Source organism: Pinus tabuliformis, chromosome 9 (assembly GCF_031772625.1).
Source record: "Pinus tabuliformis cultivar Carrire ecotype Pingquan chromosome 9, CPIR1, whole genome shotgun sequence".
NCBI lineage: Eukaryota > Viridiplantae > Streptophyta > Pinopsida > Pinales > Pinaceae > Pinus > Pinus tabuliformis.
In genome coordinates, this window is record NC_142307.1 from 1,153,839,843 (window position 1) to 1,153,859,166 (window position 19,324).

Genomic DNA, 19,324 nt, shown 5'->3' on the forward strand with positions numbered 1-19,324 from the left:
ATCATTTTTAACACCATCTCTTGCATCTAATGTTACATCATTTTGAGCATCCAAATTTGCATTTATATTTGCATCTTATGTTGAGTCATGTGTTGTGTCCACCTTTGCATCTTATTTTGTGTCTAATGGTATATTCAATTTAGAGCCATTTTTTACGTCTACTTTTGTATTTGTTTTTGCACCAAGTTTTGCATCCAATTTTAAGCTATTTTATGCCCTTTTTGCACCATTTTTTTGTGTCTACTTGTGTCCAATGTTGCACCATTATTTACACCGACTTTTTCATCCAATTTTTCATTTTTTTGGTGTCTAGTTTTACATCATTTTCACCATCCAAATTTGCATCTTTTTTTGCCTCATTTTGTGTCCACATTTGCATATAATGTGTCTGAGTTCGAGCCTAAATTTGCATGTGATTAGGAATCATCTTTTACATCCAATATGGCATCCTTGGTTTCACCTTTTTTCAGCCCCATTTTGCATCTTGTTTTATGTCTTTTCTTACATCTTTTTTTTTTTCCTTTTTTGCACCCAAGTTTGCATCCCAAATTTACACCATTATTTGCATCATCATTTGGCATATTAATTTGTATCGTTTTTTGCTTCTTTTTAACGCTCAACTTTGCATCTTATTTTACATCTAGTTGTTGTCTTTTTTTGCATCTAATTTGGTGCCCATTTATGTGTCCTTGTTTTTGCCCAGTTTGATATCCTTTTGTATGCCATGTTTTGTTCCCTTCTTTGTGTCAACTATTGCACAATTTTTCACTTCTAATTTAAAACACTTTGTATGTCAATTGTCTGCATTTTGTATTAATTCCTAGTTTAACATCCAATTTTACTTTCAATTTTGCATCCATGGTTACATCCGCATTTGACTTCTTATATAGAGTATATTTTTCTTTACATATATGACCCCCTTTATAGATTCATAGTGAAATATATGATAGTTTCTAAATATCATTAAAGCAGATATCACAATTCAAAATCATTTGTAAAGAAATTTAAGAGAAACTGACAACATCCATCCAAAAAAATAACAATGTGTCATTAACAACTTTCAAAACATGTATAAAATAGCAACATAATACTAATAAAATCAGTATTATTTTTAATCAAAACAAGTAAAATTCAAATATGATTAACAAATCAAAATATTTCATGAATATCGTTATTCTACGATAAATTAACAACATACATAAATCAAACTCATCGTATGATTACAAAATCAAAATGTCTCATTGATATAGGGTAAATTCACAACACCCATCTAAACATAACAATGTCATTCTACACAATAATTTCTTCATAAAAAACAATGCATGTGCATGCCTAGCTACCACCACCAAGATCATCCTCATGATCATCTTGACCATCCTCATTACTCTGATCCACATCATCACCAACACCGCAACTATCATCATCATCTCCTCCTTCACCACCATCATCCTCATCCTCATCATCTCCTGATATATGTTGAACATAATTTGGATCATCGTCTTGGCAATCATTACCTATAGCGTTCTGACAAAAAAAATCAATATTACATGTTAGTATTAATTACATAACACAACGCATGTTTTTGTTATACAATGTTAACCATAAAATGAAGTAAGATATAATATCTAATAGTACTAAAAAATAAAATGAAAATATGGTTTAAAAGTATATTGGAAATCCAACTAAGATTACATACCATGGAGTCCATCCAAACAACAAATTCAACCCATCTCTTTTCCTATAGCACCTCCTTTTCCAAATGATTTGGAGGTCTTCCATATTTTAGTTCCTATCAATCAATAAATAGGGAGAAATTAGATAACAATGACTTTCTTCTAGTACAAAATTTATTAAAAAAATATCACATGTTTAATACACTTACAAAGGTTGTTATCACTGCTTTTAAACCTTTCTGGCCACTACGATGAGTGACTTTTGTCTTGGTTAACCTCGCCTTGGATGCCTTGTCCTTAAACATAAACCAATTCAATTTATTTTCACACAAATACATGTTTAAGATACTTATAAGTATTAATACATTCTAAATAATGTTTAATGAAAAATTCAATACCTGAATGCTCTCATTGCCGACTTTTCTTTGTGTCTTCTAGAAGAGATTCATTCATACTTAAACAAGGGGATATATTGTAACTTTTTCTAAGTTCTGAAATTTTGGATCGAATACTAGAGTCCAGGCCAAATAAGGTGCTTAAACAGGTTGATATATTATATCCCGGCGTAACCTCATGGATCCTCAACGGAGTATCCAGTTGGGAAGGTTCCTACTTGCTCACCACAATCTGTATATTTTCTCCAACTTCGAAATTTTGGTTCTCTCCAGCTTCCTGGCCATTGTTTCCCTCAATTTTGGCAGGGTCAATGAATCCCTCATGTTTTATGTTGCTGTCCATATCAAACAATTTTTCTCTAATTGGACCTGCAGCAGTTATGCCATCAATAATAAAAATGCTTTCCTGGCATGCTCCCTTCATGGATTTGACTAAAGATCAGTAGCAGGAGTTACAGGTGGTCCAAGTTCAGGAGTAGATGGGTGCGGTTCAAGAAAGCAGTAAAAGGAGCTAAAGAGGGATCTCCTAGTGTCCAAACAGGACTAACTGCTTAAAGACTGGGATCTGCTAATGACAGATTTCTCACCCGGGGTCTCAGGATCAGCATGAAAATATTGAAACCATATTCCACAGAAGTGAGATCTTGAAACCATCCTGCATTCTCTCCCAAGTTCCCAGCATCTGGGAGATGAAGGTTGGTATTTCAAGTCCTTCACTTTCATACCTCTGATGAGTGGATTATCCAGAACGAGGTTTCGAGAAAGGCAGGCAAAAAATAAAATCAGAGTGTTTTTTGTATTCAGTAGCATCTGAAGTTCTGGTCTCCAACAAGCTAATCACTCCCACTAGAAAGCCATAATGAAATTTCCATATGTGAAATTTCTATAAAGACTCCGAGCCTTTTGTTTTGAAATCCTGTAATATGTATACCGACTGAATGTAAATGTTTGTTCACTAATAGGAAAACAAGGTTACTATCTATTAACATATTTCTTAATAGTGAAGAATTGCATTGAACTTCTTTGTGCTATACATATGAATTCTCAGATACTATAAAATATCCACTGAAAACTAGAACACCTCTAGTTATACTTTAGTTTATAGATCAACTATAGCACAGGCAAACAACCTTATGTCAGACAACAACATCAAATAATTCTGTAGCCATTAACTACAAGATTTGACCACTTTTGACTACAAAACTAACCATGGCCATCTGGGTGACAACAGATAAAAGAAAGCAGAGAAAATTTGTGTTATGTATATGTTATCTCTTATGCATACAATATTATTATGTGCCTATGGAAAGATGGAACCTCTGCATTTCTTTGGATTTAGGCTATATCATTTTCCTTGAATTAACTAGGTGATTTTTTTTTTTATTTTCTCATGTAGTAGGTGCTCCAAGGACATAAGGACTCAGTGTATTCTCTTGCATCTTATTGTCTCAATAGGATTCCGAGCTTGGCCACACTTGTGTATTTTTATTTTCAATAAATTGAAATTGGGATTCTCACTCTGAAAAGATATGAGGGAAAAATATAAACAATACTTGCAAATTGATGGATAAGATCGTTGTTTATCATATGGTAGTATTTAATGATAAAAGTCTGTGCTACAAAAAAACACTGCTTTGCATGAACGAAAACAATGGCTACATAAGATTTTCCTAGATGATATCCTTTATCCCATTTGCACAGTCAGGTTTCTGTCAAGGTCTGCACCTGACACTTTCTCTCAGAGCTTAGCAGCACCAATGAGGATACTCTTCATATAGTTAATTAAAGTTTGCATTTGTTTTCTGGAATGCAAAGATGCGGGATATACACATGCACAATCCAAAGCTCCATTTCTGACTGTATCAAAAAATGCAAGAGAAGGTCCTACTCCATGAACAGAAGAGCATCCCATATAATCCTCTAAACCTATTGCCCTTTTCAATTCATCCATTTCTTCCACCATGGGACCTTCAAATACAACAATAAGTGAAGTGCGAAGTGAAGATGATGGAGTTAAATAAGGATGTTGAATTGCTTGGCACATAAGGAAGTTGACATCACTCATGTCTGTGAAATGTTTTCGATTCCTCATAGATGTATCAAGTGCATTTGAGCATTGTCTGGCCAGCTCCCAAAAGTCCCCTGTTTCATTGATATGATGGGTATTCATAATAGCAGAATGGTAGAAACCTTCGTGCCCACAAGAAACCAAAATAAGGGTCAAGGGAAGCAATACAAATATTCACACAACTGATCAGAAGAAAATTAATAAAAAAATAAAGGGTATACAAATTGAGATATACTAATACTGTTTGTAGCTGATAGAACCACACACAATTGCTTTCTTACTGAATACAAGTGTATCTGTACAACATATATACCATGAACAACATGACTGCTCACACTAGAAAAACCCAGTTCATAGAGTGCAAGAAATCATGCCATAAATAAATTAAACCTACAGAAACCGATAACTGTAAATAAATACAAAAACATACTGTGAAAACTAGACAAAACTTTGAAGCAGCAGTGGTAATTCAAAATAAAATAAAGCAATGTGCAAATATGGAATTGGCAAAACCTTACCAACACTATGATCAGATAGGCTGCTGCCAACGAGGCTTCTGCAGTCAACCAGAGTTATGACAGAGTAATGCTCCCAGCGATTGCCAAGCTCCTTGAGAACAGAAGTGGCTTTAAGCCCAGCTGCTGTTAAAGCTCCACACATTGTTGTTCTTTCTGTCTTGCAAACCTGTGATGGCAATCCATCAACATCAAAATTGATACTCATGAAATCATAGAACTTATAGTTCATTAATTTATAATGATATAACGTAGAGAACAAAACCTAGTGTGCATTTACTGGCATTAACAATGCACAAATGTAAGACCTCATGGACTATAAACTCTTTGTGGACAATAAACTCTATTAACATGGAAGATAATAGACTTTATGGCCTAGCTATCACTAGGCTATAGACCTTATGGACTTCCTATCCACAGTTACAGAACAATTCCTATCCTCTTCATTGGCCTAGATACTAGGAAATAAACCTTATGGACTTCATATCCGCATAACATAATTCCTATCCTCCCCATATGACTTCTCTAAGACTACTAAATCAAACAGTACATAGTATTGGATATTGACTTGCAGCAATGCTACAAAACTATCTATAAATCTATCAGTACAGATTATCAACTTACATTCTCAAGCTGAGCTGTCCTCTTTGAGCATAAGCACAGACGAACGATTTGCGAATGGCGAGGAGAATTAGGATCTTCAAATGGCAAATTGGCATGCCTCCTGGACCCCAAAGAATATCCCAATAAGTCAACCCCATGAGCCCAGAAGGGCTTGTTGGCCTGGCCTTTGGGAATTGCATCCTCTATAGCCATAAAATTTAGGTTTTCTTCATGATATCCATTCTTCTCTGTCTGAGAATTGGTTTCATATAAAGATCTATAAAGATCTTAGAAATTTCTATAAAGATCTTAGAGGCTAGATCAGTGCGAAAGAGGGAGAGAGCCAACAAGTACCATGGATAGTGAGTAGGTTTCATATCTGTAGTCTCTTTATTACAGGATGGTATAACATTACTAATCAGTGAGGCACATAGACCAGTGTACATGTTTCCATCAAGAAAGCTCATAACACAAAGACTAATCGCCCGGTTGGATTCTTCCCTGCACCTGCTTTGGCTGGATCGAATCCCTATATCGGGAGTAGTGCCAGCGGGGAGGTGGGCCGACATCTAGCTAGTCCAAATCATCTATCCAGGCACATCAATCTCAATTTTATGTTTGAAGTGACAGGCAGACCCCTGACTTATAAAGGGTTCATTCATGTGCTCGTTCTCGCTTATTGATCGGACTACCTTATGGATGCTCGACACCTTGATGAGGTCTGACCTAGATCGGATGCCCAGCTATATCGGATGGGCAGCGAGATGAGGGATGTTTCTGCTCAAGCATTGATTGACTAAGCCAGTTTTTTCCTACAGGATTCCAATCGGGGCCAACAGGATAGATAGATTGGGCTGATTCCATCCATAGGTTCAGATTAGTGCGTCGCCCTACTTACTATTATTAGGCGACCCCTATTCTTATTTGAGCTCTTCCAACCTTTTCACAATGGCAAGCAATTACCGAATCCACAATGGCTGGCAAGAGCGCCCCCAGCTTATTCCTATAGCTATGGCCAGATCTTCCAATCACCTGGGAAAGCCGAACAAAAGAAAGTGAGGGGCCCTACCGCTCCAGGAGCAATCAGCCAGCACACCGGTGCTCCACCTACTGGCCAAATTAGATATAAAAGGAGGACGTTAATACCAGTTCCCCATTCATCCCGGAATTCAGATCTTTTGACCGGGAATAAGAATCTTGCTTGACCAATCTTGCACATAAAGACTCGTTTCGTAACGTATCCTCTCTCTTGCGACCGAAAGGAGCTAAGGAACCAGTAACTAAGATGGGTGGGGTTCATGAAAGCAGTAAAAGGAGCTAAAGAGGGATCTCCTAGTGTCCAAACAGGACTAACTGCTTAAAGACTGGGATCTGCTAATGACAGATTGCTCACCCGGGGTCTCAGGATCAACATGAAAATATTGAAACCATATTCCACAGAAGTGATATCTTGAAACCATCTAGCATTCTCTCCCAAGTTCCCAGCATCTGGGAGATGAAGGTTGGTATTTCAAGTCCTTCACTTTCATACCTCCGATGAGTGGATTATCCAGAACGAGGTTTCGAGAAAGGCAGGCAAAAAAGAAAATCAGAGTGTTTTCTGTATTCGGTAGCATCTGAAGTTCTGGTCTCCAACAAGCTAATCATTCCCACTAGAAAGCCATAATGAAATTTCCATATGTGATCTGTATGTTTCTACACTCAACATCTGCATTGCACTCCTTATAAACCATCTCCTAAAACCACTGTATCAATGCATACTAAGCTCACCAGAAATCTTTCTAATAATGACCATAGCTCCTGTAGGGATGGTATCGCCATAATGCATGCCACAGCAGTAACACACTAAAACCTACTAAAAGAGAAAGCTTGGATTGTGGTGTGACTCCCTAGCATATGTGTTATACAATAATCCACCTCTAGCCCTCTAAGTAGCTCTATAATGTATCTCTCCTCGCATCAGTGCCAAAATATGTCGCAGAGAAGCAATGCAGGTTGATGCCATTCATTCAAACCGACTTTGTTGTAGAGGAACGTGTCAGTCAACCTGTGTGTTAATGTTATACATATTGTAGAGGAACAAAGTCTTATACATCGTGAGCCATATGAACTGTGTAGATCCAAGAGCCATCGGTAATAGAATTGGCAGTAACAACATACCAAGCAGCTCTGCTACTGCTGTTCAATGAAGCTACGAAGATGAGCTGTGTAGAAATTAAATTAAATATCTGAGATATTTTCTGGAAGAGAATCATCAATACCTGAACAAAATAATGCATCATTACTCTCCATAAGATTTGGCTTATCTAATGGATCACTAAAGTCCAGTACCAAATGAAGAATTCAAGCAAGAAGACATATCAAGGCCTTCTGTAAGCATAGGCATCTTCAATGGAGCACCCATGTTAGAAGGTCCCTGGTTGCTAGCCACTGTGTCTACTTTCACAAGTTGTATATTTTCTCCAACTTTGAATTCTTGTGTCTCTTCAGCTCCATTCTGTACAGATTGTTCTTCCTGGTCATCCTTACTACCATACTTGAAACAAGTCATTCATACTACTGAAATGGAGCAGCCCCGCTGTTAGATAAAGCTCAAACTTGATGAAGATCTTCTTACTGTTATTCAAAACTTTTTGCAGGGTTATGATTTGAAACCCTGCTTCGACTGAAACCCCAAGTGTAGAAGATAGTTTTGATTTTGAAATGCTAATAGTACAGACAGTGGATGTCAACAATATCACTGACTGCCAGAACAATCTGCCCATGCATACACTCTTCCTTGATTATGATATTGAAGATAGGCAAAGGAGGTAATACCAATGAGATAGATCAATGCTTCAAAGAATGAAGATCGGTGGATACTCCTGGACTTGTTATGGAGATTGAAAACACAGTAAAAGTCTGACATTCCTTAGAAGTGAAGTCAGATGATCTTTGGTATCATCGATATTTGTTCCTTTCACTTCTTCATAGGCACCTTACTAGCTAGTGCCAGTGAGAAGTATCAGTGAGTTCTGAGGGAGCAACATATATTTTATTACTATTCCAACTATATGCCCTAGACTTGAATCTAAACAGTGAATTGTCAACAATGGTGTCTTGTCACTTAAAAAAAAAACTCAACAGTGCCTTGTCTATCTTAAATTCAACAAGTTTATTTATGCTGATCTCTGTAAGATTACAGTCTTCATTAGGAGTTCTTTCCATGGTCATATAAGATGATGCCATTTGATGCTATTGGTTAGATTACATATAAACATCGAATTCTCAACAATGGTGTCTTATCACTTAAAAAATACTCAACGGTGCCTTATGGATCTTAAACTCAACATGTTTATTTATGCTGGTCTCTGTAAGATTACAGTCTTCATTAGGAGTTATTTCCATGGTCATATAGGATGACGCCCTTTGATGCTATTGGTTAGATTACATATATATGGAGTATTGATTCCATATTAACTATGCATCAGTGCCAAAATATGTCGCAGAGAAGCAATGTAGATTGATGCCATTCATTCAAACTGACTTTGTTGTATAAGAATGTGCCAGTCGACCTATGTGTTAATGTTATACATAATGCAGAGGAACAAAGTCTTATACATCGTGAGCCATATGAACTGTGTAGAGCCAAGAGCCATCGGTAATAGAATTGGCAGTAACAACATACCAAGCAGCTCTGCTACTGCTGTTCAATGAAGCTACGAAGATGAGCTATGTAGAAATTAAATTAAATCTCTGAGATATTTTCTGGAAGAGAATCATCAATACCTGAACAAAATAATGCATCATTACTCTCCATAAGATTTGGCTTATCTAATGGATCACTAAAGTCCAGTACTAAACAAAGAATTCAAGCAAGAAGACATATCAAGGCCTTCTGTAAGCATAGGCATCTTCAATGGAGCACCCATGTTAGAAGGTTCCTGGTTGCTAGCCACTGTGTCTACTTTCACAAGTTGTATATTTTCTCCAACTTTGAATTCTTGTGTCTCTTCAGCTCCATTCTGTACAGATTGTTCTTCCTGGTCATCCTTACTACCATACTTGAAACAAGTCATTCATACTACTGAAATGGAGCAGCCCCGCTGTTAGATAAAGCTCAAACTTGATGAAGATCTTCTTACTGTTATTCAAAACTTTTTGCAGGGTTATGATTTGAAACCCTGCTTCGACTGAAACCCCAAGTGTAGAAGATAGTTTTGATTTTGAAATGCTAATAGTACAGACAGTGGATGTCAACAATATCACTGACTGCCAGAACAATCTGCCCATGCATACACTCTTCCTTGATTATGATATTGAAGATAGGCAAAGGAGGTAATACCAATGAGATAGATCAATGCTTCAAAGAATGAAGATCGGTGGATACTCCTGGACTTGTTATGGAGATTGAAGACACAGTAAAAGTCTGACATTCCTTAGAAGTGAAGTCAAATGATCTTTGGTATCATCGATATTTGTTCCTTTCACTTCTTCATAGGCACCTTACTAGCTAGTGCCAGTGAGAAGTATCAGTGAGTTCTGAGGGAGCAACATATATTTTCTTACTATTCCAACTATATGCCCTAGACTTGAATCTAAACAGTGAATTGTCAACAATGGTGTCTTGTCACTTAAAAAAAAAACTCAACAGTGCCTTGTCTATCTTAAATTCAACAAGTTTATTTATGCTGATCTCTGTAAGATTACAGTCTTCATTAGGAGTTCTTTCCATGGTCATATAAGATGATGCCATTTGATGCTATTGGTTAGATTACATATAAACATCGAATTCTCAACAATGGTGTCTTATCACTTAAAAAATACTCAACGGTGCCTTATGGATCTTAAACTCAACATGTTTATTTATGCTGGTCTCTGTAAGATTACAGTCTTCATTAGGAGTTATTTCCATGGTCATATAGGATGACGCCATTTGATGCTATTGGTTAGATTACATATATATGGAGTATCGATTCCATATTAACTATGCATCAGTGCCAAAATATGTCGCAGAGAAGCAATGTAGATTGATGCCATTCATTCAAACTGACTTTGTTGTATAAGAATGTGCCAGTCGACCTATGTGTTAATGTTATACATAATGCAGAGGAACAAAGTCTTATACATCGTGAGCCATATGAACTGTGTAGAGCCAAGAGCCATCGGTAATAGAATTGGCAGTAACAACATACCAAGCAGCTCTGCTACTGCTGTTCAATGAAGCTACGAAGATGAGCTGTGTAGAAATTAAATCTCAACTAAATTTGGAAGATGAAGATCTTATTCAACTTCTGTATTTATTTTCATGTGGCAAGATCGAGATTCTTCTAAAGGAACCTAGCACTGCAACAATATCTACAAGTGATAATTTTGAATTCAATCCTCCCTTTTCGCACAAGTTGAAAAATATTAAGATTCCACTTACAGATATGAATGCAAATGAGAGGAATAGAGTGATTGAAAATGTAAAAGAAGACAGACATTTCTGAATAGATTCAACAATAGTTCTCATCATGAAGGCTAGAAAAATCTTACCTCAGCAACAACTATTGAGTGAGTGTGTTGAACAGTTCCAAAGCACATTCAAGCCCGAACTTAAAGCAATAAAATCTAGAATTCAGGACTTGATCTCAAAGGAGTACCTGGAACGTGACAATGAAAACAGTAATTTATTGAGATATATAGCCTAATATCGTTGATTGAGATGCAAGTCGAAAACAAATCTGTAATGCAACATATGGTTAATTTTGTTTTATTTTAGAGAAATAAAACATATCACAGATTGGATTTTCCATGTGAGTTCGACTGACTAACATAGAAATACTCTGTTTTGCAATAGAGGATGAAGAAGTTTTCCAGGTCAGCTAATCAGTCACCCAGTTCTACCTTAAAGAGGAGGGACTTAGATAATGCACGGTTTTTGTGCCACAACTCATCAGAGGAGAGAACACTGCTCGACTCATGCTACTATTCCTTAAATTTTGTTTTATGTTTCAGACAGGGAGTTCCATCCCTTCGTCTACAAGGAAATAACATAAAGTGGCGATGGATCGATATAGAAGTTAAAATTATTTGGATCTAAAGGAGTGGTGGTTTTATCCACTACTCCAGCTAGTGCCTAAAAAATATAAAATTTGGGTTTGGTGGTTGTGAATTCCATTGTCACTGAAAGTAGGTATAGCCTAATTTTGGTGTCCACCAGAAACCTATCAATTACTTTGGCTATACCCTCTTTACCCTTCCTTTCATTACACCAATCTTACAAATAGCATGCACTTTCAGAACCTAGTCAAAGAGCCCCCAACTCCAATGGTTTTTCAGACTGGTTATGATTTGAAACCCTGCTTCGTCTGAAACCCCAAGTGTAGAAGATAGTTTTGATTTTGAAATGCTAATAGTATTGACAGTGGATGTCAACAATATCACTGACTGCCAGAACAATCTGCCCATGCATATGCTCTTCCTTGATTATGATATTGAAGATAGGCAAAGGAAATTATACCAATGAGATAGATCAATGCTTCAGAGAATGAAGATCGGTGGATACTCCTGGACTTATTATGGAGATTGAAGACACAACAAAAGTCTGACATTCCTTAGAAGTGAAGTCAGATGATCTTTGGTATCATAGAGATTTGTTCCTTTCACTTCTTGATAGTCACCTTGCTAGCTAGTGCCAGTGAGAAGTATCAGTGAGTTCTGAGGGAGCAACATATCTTTTCTTACTATGCCAACTATATGCCCTAGACTTGAATCTAAACAGTGAATTGTCAACAATGGTGTCTTGTAACTTAAAAAAAAACTCAACAGTGCCTTGTGGATCTTAAATTCAACAAGTTTATTTATGCTGGTCTCTGTAAGATTACAGTCTTCATTAGGGGTTCTTTCCATGGTCATATAAGATGATGCCATTTGATGCTATTGGTTAGATTACATATAAACATCGAATTCTCAACAATGGTGTCTTGTCACTTAAAAAATACTCAACGGTGCCTTATGTATCTTAAACTCAACATGTTTATTTATGCTGGTCTCTGTAAGATTACAGTCTTCATTAGGAGTTATTTCCATGGTCATATAAGATGATGCCATTTTGACGTTATTGGTTAGATTACATATATATGGAGTATTGATTCCATATTAACTATGCATCAATGCCAAAATATGTCACAGAGAAGCAATGCAGATTGATGCCATTCAGTCAAACTGACTTTGTTGTAAAGGAACGTGTCAGTCGACCTGTGTGTTAATGTTATACATAATGCAAAGGAACAAAGTCTTATACATCGTGAGCCATATGAACTGTGTAGAGCCAAGAGCCATCGGTAATAGATTTGGCAGTAACAACATACCAAGCAGCTCTGCTATTGCTGTTCAATGAAGCTACGAAGCTGAGCTGTGTAGAAATTAAATCTCAACTAAATTTGGAAGATGAAGATCTTATTATGAGGCCGAATTGACTGGGTTTGGCTGAGCTCATTTGGAGGAGATTTTTGTTGGTTTGACTAGCATTAACTTTCTGGTTACAACATCTTGTTAACTTTTGTTTGGCTGGACTGTTTTGACAGTGATTGGGCAAGTAATTCTGTATGATGTACTCTCTTTCTCTCTCTCTCTGTGCTGAACTTTTGAAGAATAATAAGAAGATTTGATCAAAGGGTTTTCCCCACATTGGGGTTTTTCTCTAGCATCCGCCAAATATTATGCCCTCTTGTCTTGACTTGTCTTATTCTTATTGTTTATGTTCTATCTTCAAATACTCTCAATATTTATGTGATTGCTAATCTGGAAATTTATATTGGGCTAATAAGGAAAATTGACGTAAATTGCTCTAAAGCATAAGAACATACCATTGTTATCTAAAATTAACAATCATTCTATAATTAGCATGATTAAAATGTAGAAAAATGTTATGGAGTGTCCAAGTAGTGTAGAACAGAGAAGCAAGAAAAAATACCACAAGACAACCATAGGGTTGATAGAACCATGTTTAGGCACATTAGATATTGCTTGGTGACAGAGTCTTACACCTTTGAAAGGAATATTTGTTTCCCTACATTTCTATTGAACAAATACAAACCTGAATATGTTCTAAGGACTATCATGGAGGGAGTCGAGATGACCCACAGGACCCATAGCTGAATACACAAGGGGATTTCAATGCTGGAAATCTAGTTTATAGCATAGTAGCAAGATTTGGTCATATTGCTCTTTATTATATGGAAATTCGGCAACAGTACAAAATTCAGTATGTTTTCACTGCAATGCAGATACAGAACAGTTGACTTACCTTATAATGTCTTTGATACCCATCAACATATAAGCCCCAAAAAAACAGAGCAAAAACCTCAAAAAAATAAAAAAAACAGTAAGAAAACACTTAAAAATAAACTACATTGCAAAATTTTCAAAGAATAAATTGCTTTTTCTGGTTTTAGTGTGTTCTGAGGATGAAATTCTTCTAAAATATGGAACAAAACGCTTATTTTCATACTGAGAAATATAGATTTCCATATTGGAACCATGCTGCATTTCTTTATTAGGTATTTTCCATACTGAGTTGTATTTGAATACATATTCGGATTCAAATTTTGCTACTATGGTTTATAGCCATTCCTAGTTACACGTATGCTGAAATCAGGGAGGTCAAGGTAATCAGATAAATTGTCACAACAATTATGAACAAGAGGCAACCTTCCTTGAAATTCTTGAACCTCCAGTAATCAGAAAAATTGTCACAACAATTATGAACAAGAGGCAACCTTCCTTAAAATTCTTGAACCCCCTACCCTTGCCTGGATTTGCTCACGGCGCCAATCAGTCCTCATGTACATGTACATCAAAATATTTATTATATAATTAACTATAAATTTGTTAACATTAAAAGGACAAATAGATCCTCTGTTCATGTAGAGATGCTCACTAACGACCATGTTGACAATGGCGATGAGAGGGAGAAACTGTCGTGATATCCAATCTTCAATATGCATATTTTAGATAATAAAGACTGACCTACTAAGTTAACCAAGTAGTCGTTATACAAAGTACACATAAATGAAGCTCAAAGCTAAGAGATTTTTTTTCTCACTTTCTTTGCTTCCCACACAAACTATTACTCGATTTCTATTTTTCTTATTAGATTCCAAAATTTAATGAAATTATCTGGCTGGGAGCATTGTTGCAGTGCATGGCTTTTATCCACTATCTCCACTACAAATTTTGAAATGACAACAAAAAATCCATAAAGACCGGAATCTCCCCACAACAGTGAAAGCAGAGTTCATTATTCAAGAACAAAGTAAAGCGAACCAAATACTCTAAGAGCAGGACATGCATGAGTCCTCCAGACCCAGATCCACTAGATTGATTGCATCATTTTTTCAGCTGGATGAAGCATCGATGACCCGGTAGATGCACCAGTCATGAGCAAAAATAACAGACGATCAGTGATTCAGAAGCACCCTTACCAAGCACAGTTGAGATCATCCAGATAATCCACAAGGCCATCTAGGTATGCTATCTTACAAAAGCTATAATTCTCAGCTTATATCTTGTAGACACTAGACAGACATCCATCACCAGGGTTCTCCCTTCCACACGTAACCCGTCAAACTTTGCAGTCCGATGAGCTTCAATAAAGTTTGCCAGGATAGAATCCAGCCTGGTTTATGGCCCTGCTTACCTCTCCTTTGACGCTTAGATAAATTAGGACTTATTTATTTTCTAGGCTTCTGCTATTAGTCTCGTCTTCATTGTATCAGGTTTATCTGTTATTATAACCCTTGAAAATCTGATAAGGAAATCCAAGAGATGCTTCTCCATATTTGTGAATGGCATTCTTCATAAAACTGTTGAAATAGACTAGTGCACCTAAATCTGGGGGATTTAAACTGGTTACCTACTAACACGTAACCAGAACCATCCAGATGCTCGTCTTCATTGTATCAAGTTTATCTGTTATTATAACCCTTGAAAATCTGATAAGGAAATCCAAGAGATGCTTCATATTTGTGAATGGCATTCTTCGTAAAACTGTTGACATAGACTAGTGCACCTAAATCTGGGGGATTTAAACTGGTTACCTACTAACACGTAACCAGAACCAGCCAGATGCTCAACAACATTGGCTACAAACAATTGAAATAATCACCCCTTTGTTATTTTATCATTCGTCATTCTGTTAAATCTGAAATCTTATTTGTAGTCTCTCCTTTTCAGCGAATACCTTTAAGCACTCCAGCATCAATATATAGTTTTAGTCCCATTAACCTAATGTCCTTTCATCATTTGTGGACATTTATATAATTTATTTCTTTATTCCGAAATTCTTCTTAAAATTATTATTTCCATTTCTTTATGAACCTTCTGCTGTCGAGCAATTGGTGTTATTTTGAGCAAAATAATTTGTAAACGAAGTTTCTTGGTTAGTGAAAAGCCCGCCAAAAGTACCTCTATGCCAAGTAGATCCCTGTAAAGTGTCTATCTCTCAATGTTAGTGACATCTCAACGCATTCACCCATTCGGGAGCTTTCGTAGGCAGTCAGCGTCGTATGTAGAGCATCTAGCTCGGCGGGCCTCACAGTTTGTGAGGAAGAGTAAGCAGATCGCAGAGTATTTGCTTATTTCACTCCTTTCGGAAAACCTATAAATTTTTTAAAGTAACTGCTACTTACGAATCATAAGTTTTTTAAAATAAATTCTACTTAGTTTCAGATTTTTAGATTTTTAAGGGGTTTTACCGACCCAGAAATAGAGATTCAATAAATGGAAGAGAAGCTTACTGATGGTGACATCGCCGTCGGGGCTCTGGAGCATCTTGTCCATTCCCTTGGGGCCGAGTGAGGTGCGGAGGATTCTCGCAATGGACCTGGCGGCCGCAATGTTGGCCTTCTGAGCATCTAAGCCTCTGATTTGGGTCTTCTGCTCCTGCTCCTTTATTATGATAAATGGCCTCCCGTACTCATCAAATGCCAGCGCCATCCCTACAAATAGTAACATATTGCAGCACAGAGATTAAAACCTAAACATACAAGAGTGGCTGCTAAAAACACACTGGATTTTGAACCAGAAACCTGAAATGCGTGTACTCCTCTCTGTGTGGAAGACTGAATGTGCGGGTGGAAATCCATTGAAGTTAAAAATGGAACATACCTTGGCGCCATCAAGGGACTGAAGAACCGATCGTGAGGTTCGAGTGTCTGCTACTGGTGAACCCTAATTCGCAAATCTCTGCAATCTCATTTTCGCTCCCGCCCTGCGAAAAGCGAACAGATCCTCCTTCTTGTTCTAGAACGTAAACGAAGTTTGGGTTGGGAGGGGTTTTGTAAAGAAAAGTAAAGCTTTACCTTTTTCAAAAATGCTAATTTCATAGTGAAAAACAGTAAATACATTTTTTTATTTTCACATCACTAGTTAAGTAGCTATATAATGTTTTTGGTTCTTGGTTAGGTTGGAAAATATTTATAATAATATAATTTTATGGTTGTTGTTTAAGTTTATTAGGTGTTATTAAAACAATAAATACTTTTTTTTTTATTTTCACATCACTAAAGAAGTAACTATATAATGTTTTTGGTTATTGGTTAGGTTATAAAATATTTATAATAATAATAATATAATTTTATGGTTGTTGTTTAAGTTTATTAGGTGTAATTTTTTTAAATTTCAATTTAATAATTTTTAAATGGAAAAATATGATTTTAATTTGGTTGTATTGAAAATATTTATATGTTTTTACATATAAGGTGGGTGCAAACAAAGGAGAATATATAGTAAGTCTATTTAATAGTTAATAACAAGTGTTAATTTCTTAAAATTATATGATAAATTTGAAAGGAGTAGGGTATGTATCTTTTTTTGGGTGAAATATATTAAAATTATTGTGTGAATGGGGTTGTAAGACCCTATATTTTCATCCTGGGAAAATATAGTCCTCTCTTAGCCACTTGCATAGTTTAGATTGTCATAAGCAAAGTAGGTACATTGTCTTAAGATGTAAACATTTCATTTTAAGCAGTGTCATAATGTGGTTTCAGCGAAGCATTAAAAGATGGAATGAGCATGCACATTTGGGATGCTAGTGTTATATTCAACGTGAGGCATGATTGCACGTCTAAGAAGACTCTAACAAGGGTTGCAGAGGAGAGGTTGGGGGATTGTAGTCTCACTTAGAAGTGTATACAAGCAAGTTAAGCCCTATGAGAAGTTGTGAAACAAAATTAAGGGATTTGACAAGTTGCACGAAGGCAACTTAGTAGTGGTACTAAGTGAGAAATCCTTGATTCAACTTGATACTCTCTCCTTGTCACTACCACTTTGTAAGATGGAGAAGAAATGTGAAATAGATGTGCAACCCACTAAAGAAGTTGAAGGTTGTTGTAATGTATATCGGTGGTTATGTCATGATGTGAAAGGAAGTGTTGGAACTTGGAAGGTGACCATTAGAGTAGATTTACCATGGAGTGCAAGGAGGTGCAAGGATCTGATAAGGAGGGAACTACACAAATCTAACAAGTAGGCCATATTGGGTTAGGATATTACTATTTTGGGACATCCAAAGTTGAAGGTGCATTTTATGGAGGTGCAGTCGAAGTGCTTGGGTGCGTGCCACAACGTAAGGGTATCTAGGACTTTTAGTGTGTGTTAGTGGTGTTAGTGCATTGTGTTTGATCAACACTAGCTAGAATGTGTTCCATGAAGGAAAAAATCCCACAAATTTGGGATGACTTAACCATTTGGCATTTAAGGTGTGTTATGTCCTAGTTTTGAGGAGACAATTAGAACCATCTTAGAGTGTGATGGGTTGTGCCATGGACTTAGGTCCACTTATATGGGTTGAGGTGTAAAGGTACCGTGTGAGTTGAGGAAAATGATTACAATGCTTACCTATATAAAGTGTTTATGATATAAGATTAATAAGTTTTTGTTAGAGAATGGAAGAGGAGGATAAGAAAAGAGAGGCATTAAGGTTTGTTGTAAATCAATCAAAAGGAACGAACTTGTTAATCTTATTAGCAAGATTGTTCAAGTTGTCTCTTCAATAGGAGTGAATTTTGGCTACGACTAGGGAGTTAAGCATTGATTGGGTACTCTGGAAATCCAAGACCTAACATATCCAAGCTAGTCCATTAAATAGATTCATCTTGGGCAAGGGTTGTTAAGGTTAAGGTGCAAATATCCCCTCTGCTCAAACTATTTAACATGCAAAGTTGGATCTGATTCTTCAACTTGTCCTGACGATGAACCACACTGGTTGGTTCGAAACGCCTAAACAAATGATATATCTTGTGATTTACGCTGGAAAAATTTCTCGTAAACTACACATTAAGAAAGTTTGTGCACTCCTATATGGATAAACATGCTTATTATCTTTCATGAGTTTCATCAAATATTTAACATATTATTCATCAACTTTATTTAGATATTCATCATCTCCAATTAACAAATATACATTAAGCAAGTTCATGCACTCTTATATCGATAACATGCTTATTATTTTTCATGAGTTTCATTAAAGATTTAACATATTATTCATCAACTTTGGATTTGGCGAGGATGAATTCTAGTATATTACAAAGTGTGTTTTTTTCAATTGTAGTTCTTACTTTCATGATTAATTTGGTTGTAATTTTTACTTCCACGATTAATTTAGTCTAAGTTCTCTAGGTAGTCATTAATGATCTATTCAGTGCTATGTGGGGGTTTTACTTTTCAACAAATATGAAGTATCTATGTTACATTGGGACCTAGTGACCTTGTTGAAAAACCCTAGCAAACATATTTGAAACCATTTACTAGCACTAGTTGAACTTGAGATATCTCAAAAACTAAAAGGAACAAATAAGGGTTGCTTTGCCAATCCACTCATAACCTAATCCACTTTGGTGTACTTATATTCTCAAAGTGAATCAAATACCAAGAATGATCTATGTCTGCTAAAACCTATAATCACATTGTTTCCCTAATAGCAACTAAAAACTTTTATACCCAGTTGTTGAACTTTTGCAACCAATTATAAACCTTCAACAAGAAGTAGTTTTCTAACGAGAATTATTGCCATATCTTCCTTGGTTTTACGAGGAAAAAGAA

The 19,324-nt window shown here is 36.3% G+C and overlaps 1 protein-coding gene and 1 long non-coding RNA gene across 2 annotated transcripts; both read right to left on the bottom strand.

Moving 5' to 3' along the window:
* Nucleotides 1–1,100: 1,100 nt before the first annotated feature.
* On the bottom strand, nucleotides 1,101–4,790 carry LOC149152714 (uncharacterized). Its single transcript, XR_016263096.1, has 4 exons — nucleotides 4,655–4,790; nucleotides 1,883–1,969; nucleotides 1,697–1,789; nucleotides 1,101–1,524 (listed from the first exon to the last, which is right to left on the bottom strand). It is a non-coding gene; the product is annotated as an uncharacterized LOC149152714 (long non-coding RNA).
* Nucleotides 4,185–16,439, bottom strand: LOC149152715 (T-complex protein 1 subunit epsilon-like). The gene is made up of 3 exons (XM_089441372.1): nucleotides 16,309–16,439; nucleotides 16,018–16,218; nucleotides 4,185–4,820 (listed from the first exon to the last, which is right to left on the bottom strand). The coding sequence occupies exons 2-3, from the start codon at nucleotides 16,214–16,216 to the stop codon at nucleotides 4,765–4,767; spliced, it is 255 nt and encodes an 84-aa protein (XP_089297498.1). The 5' UTR covers nucleotides 16,217–16,218; nucleotides 16,309–16,439; the 3' UTR covers nucleotides 4,185–4,764.
* Nucleotides 16,440–19,324: the final 2,885 nt, after the last annotated feature.

Bases quoted from the DNA above. Each gene is read 5' to 3' on its own strand.
- LOC149152715 (XM_089441372.1), bottom strand. From the start codon at position 16,216: ATGGCGCTGGCATTTGATGAGTACGGGAGGCCATTTATCATAATAAAG. The intron at 4,821-16,017 runs GTAAGCTTCTCT...TTGCCATCACAG, and splicing joins CGACGGCGATGTCACCATCA to GTTTGCAAGACAGAAAGAAC.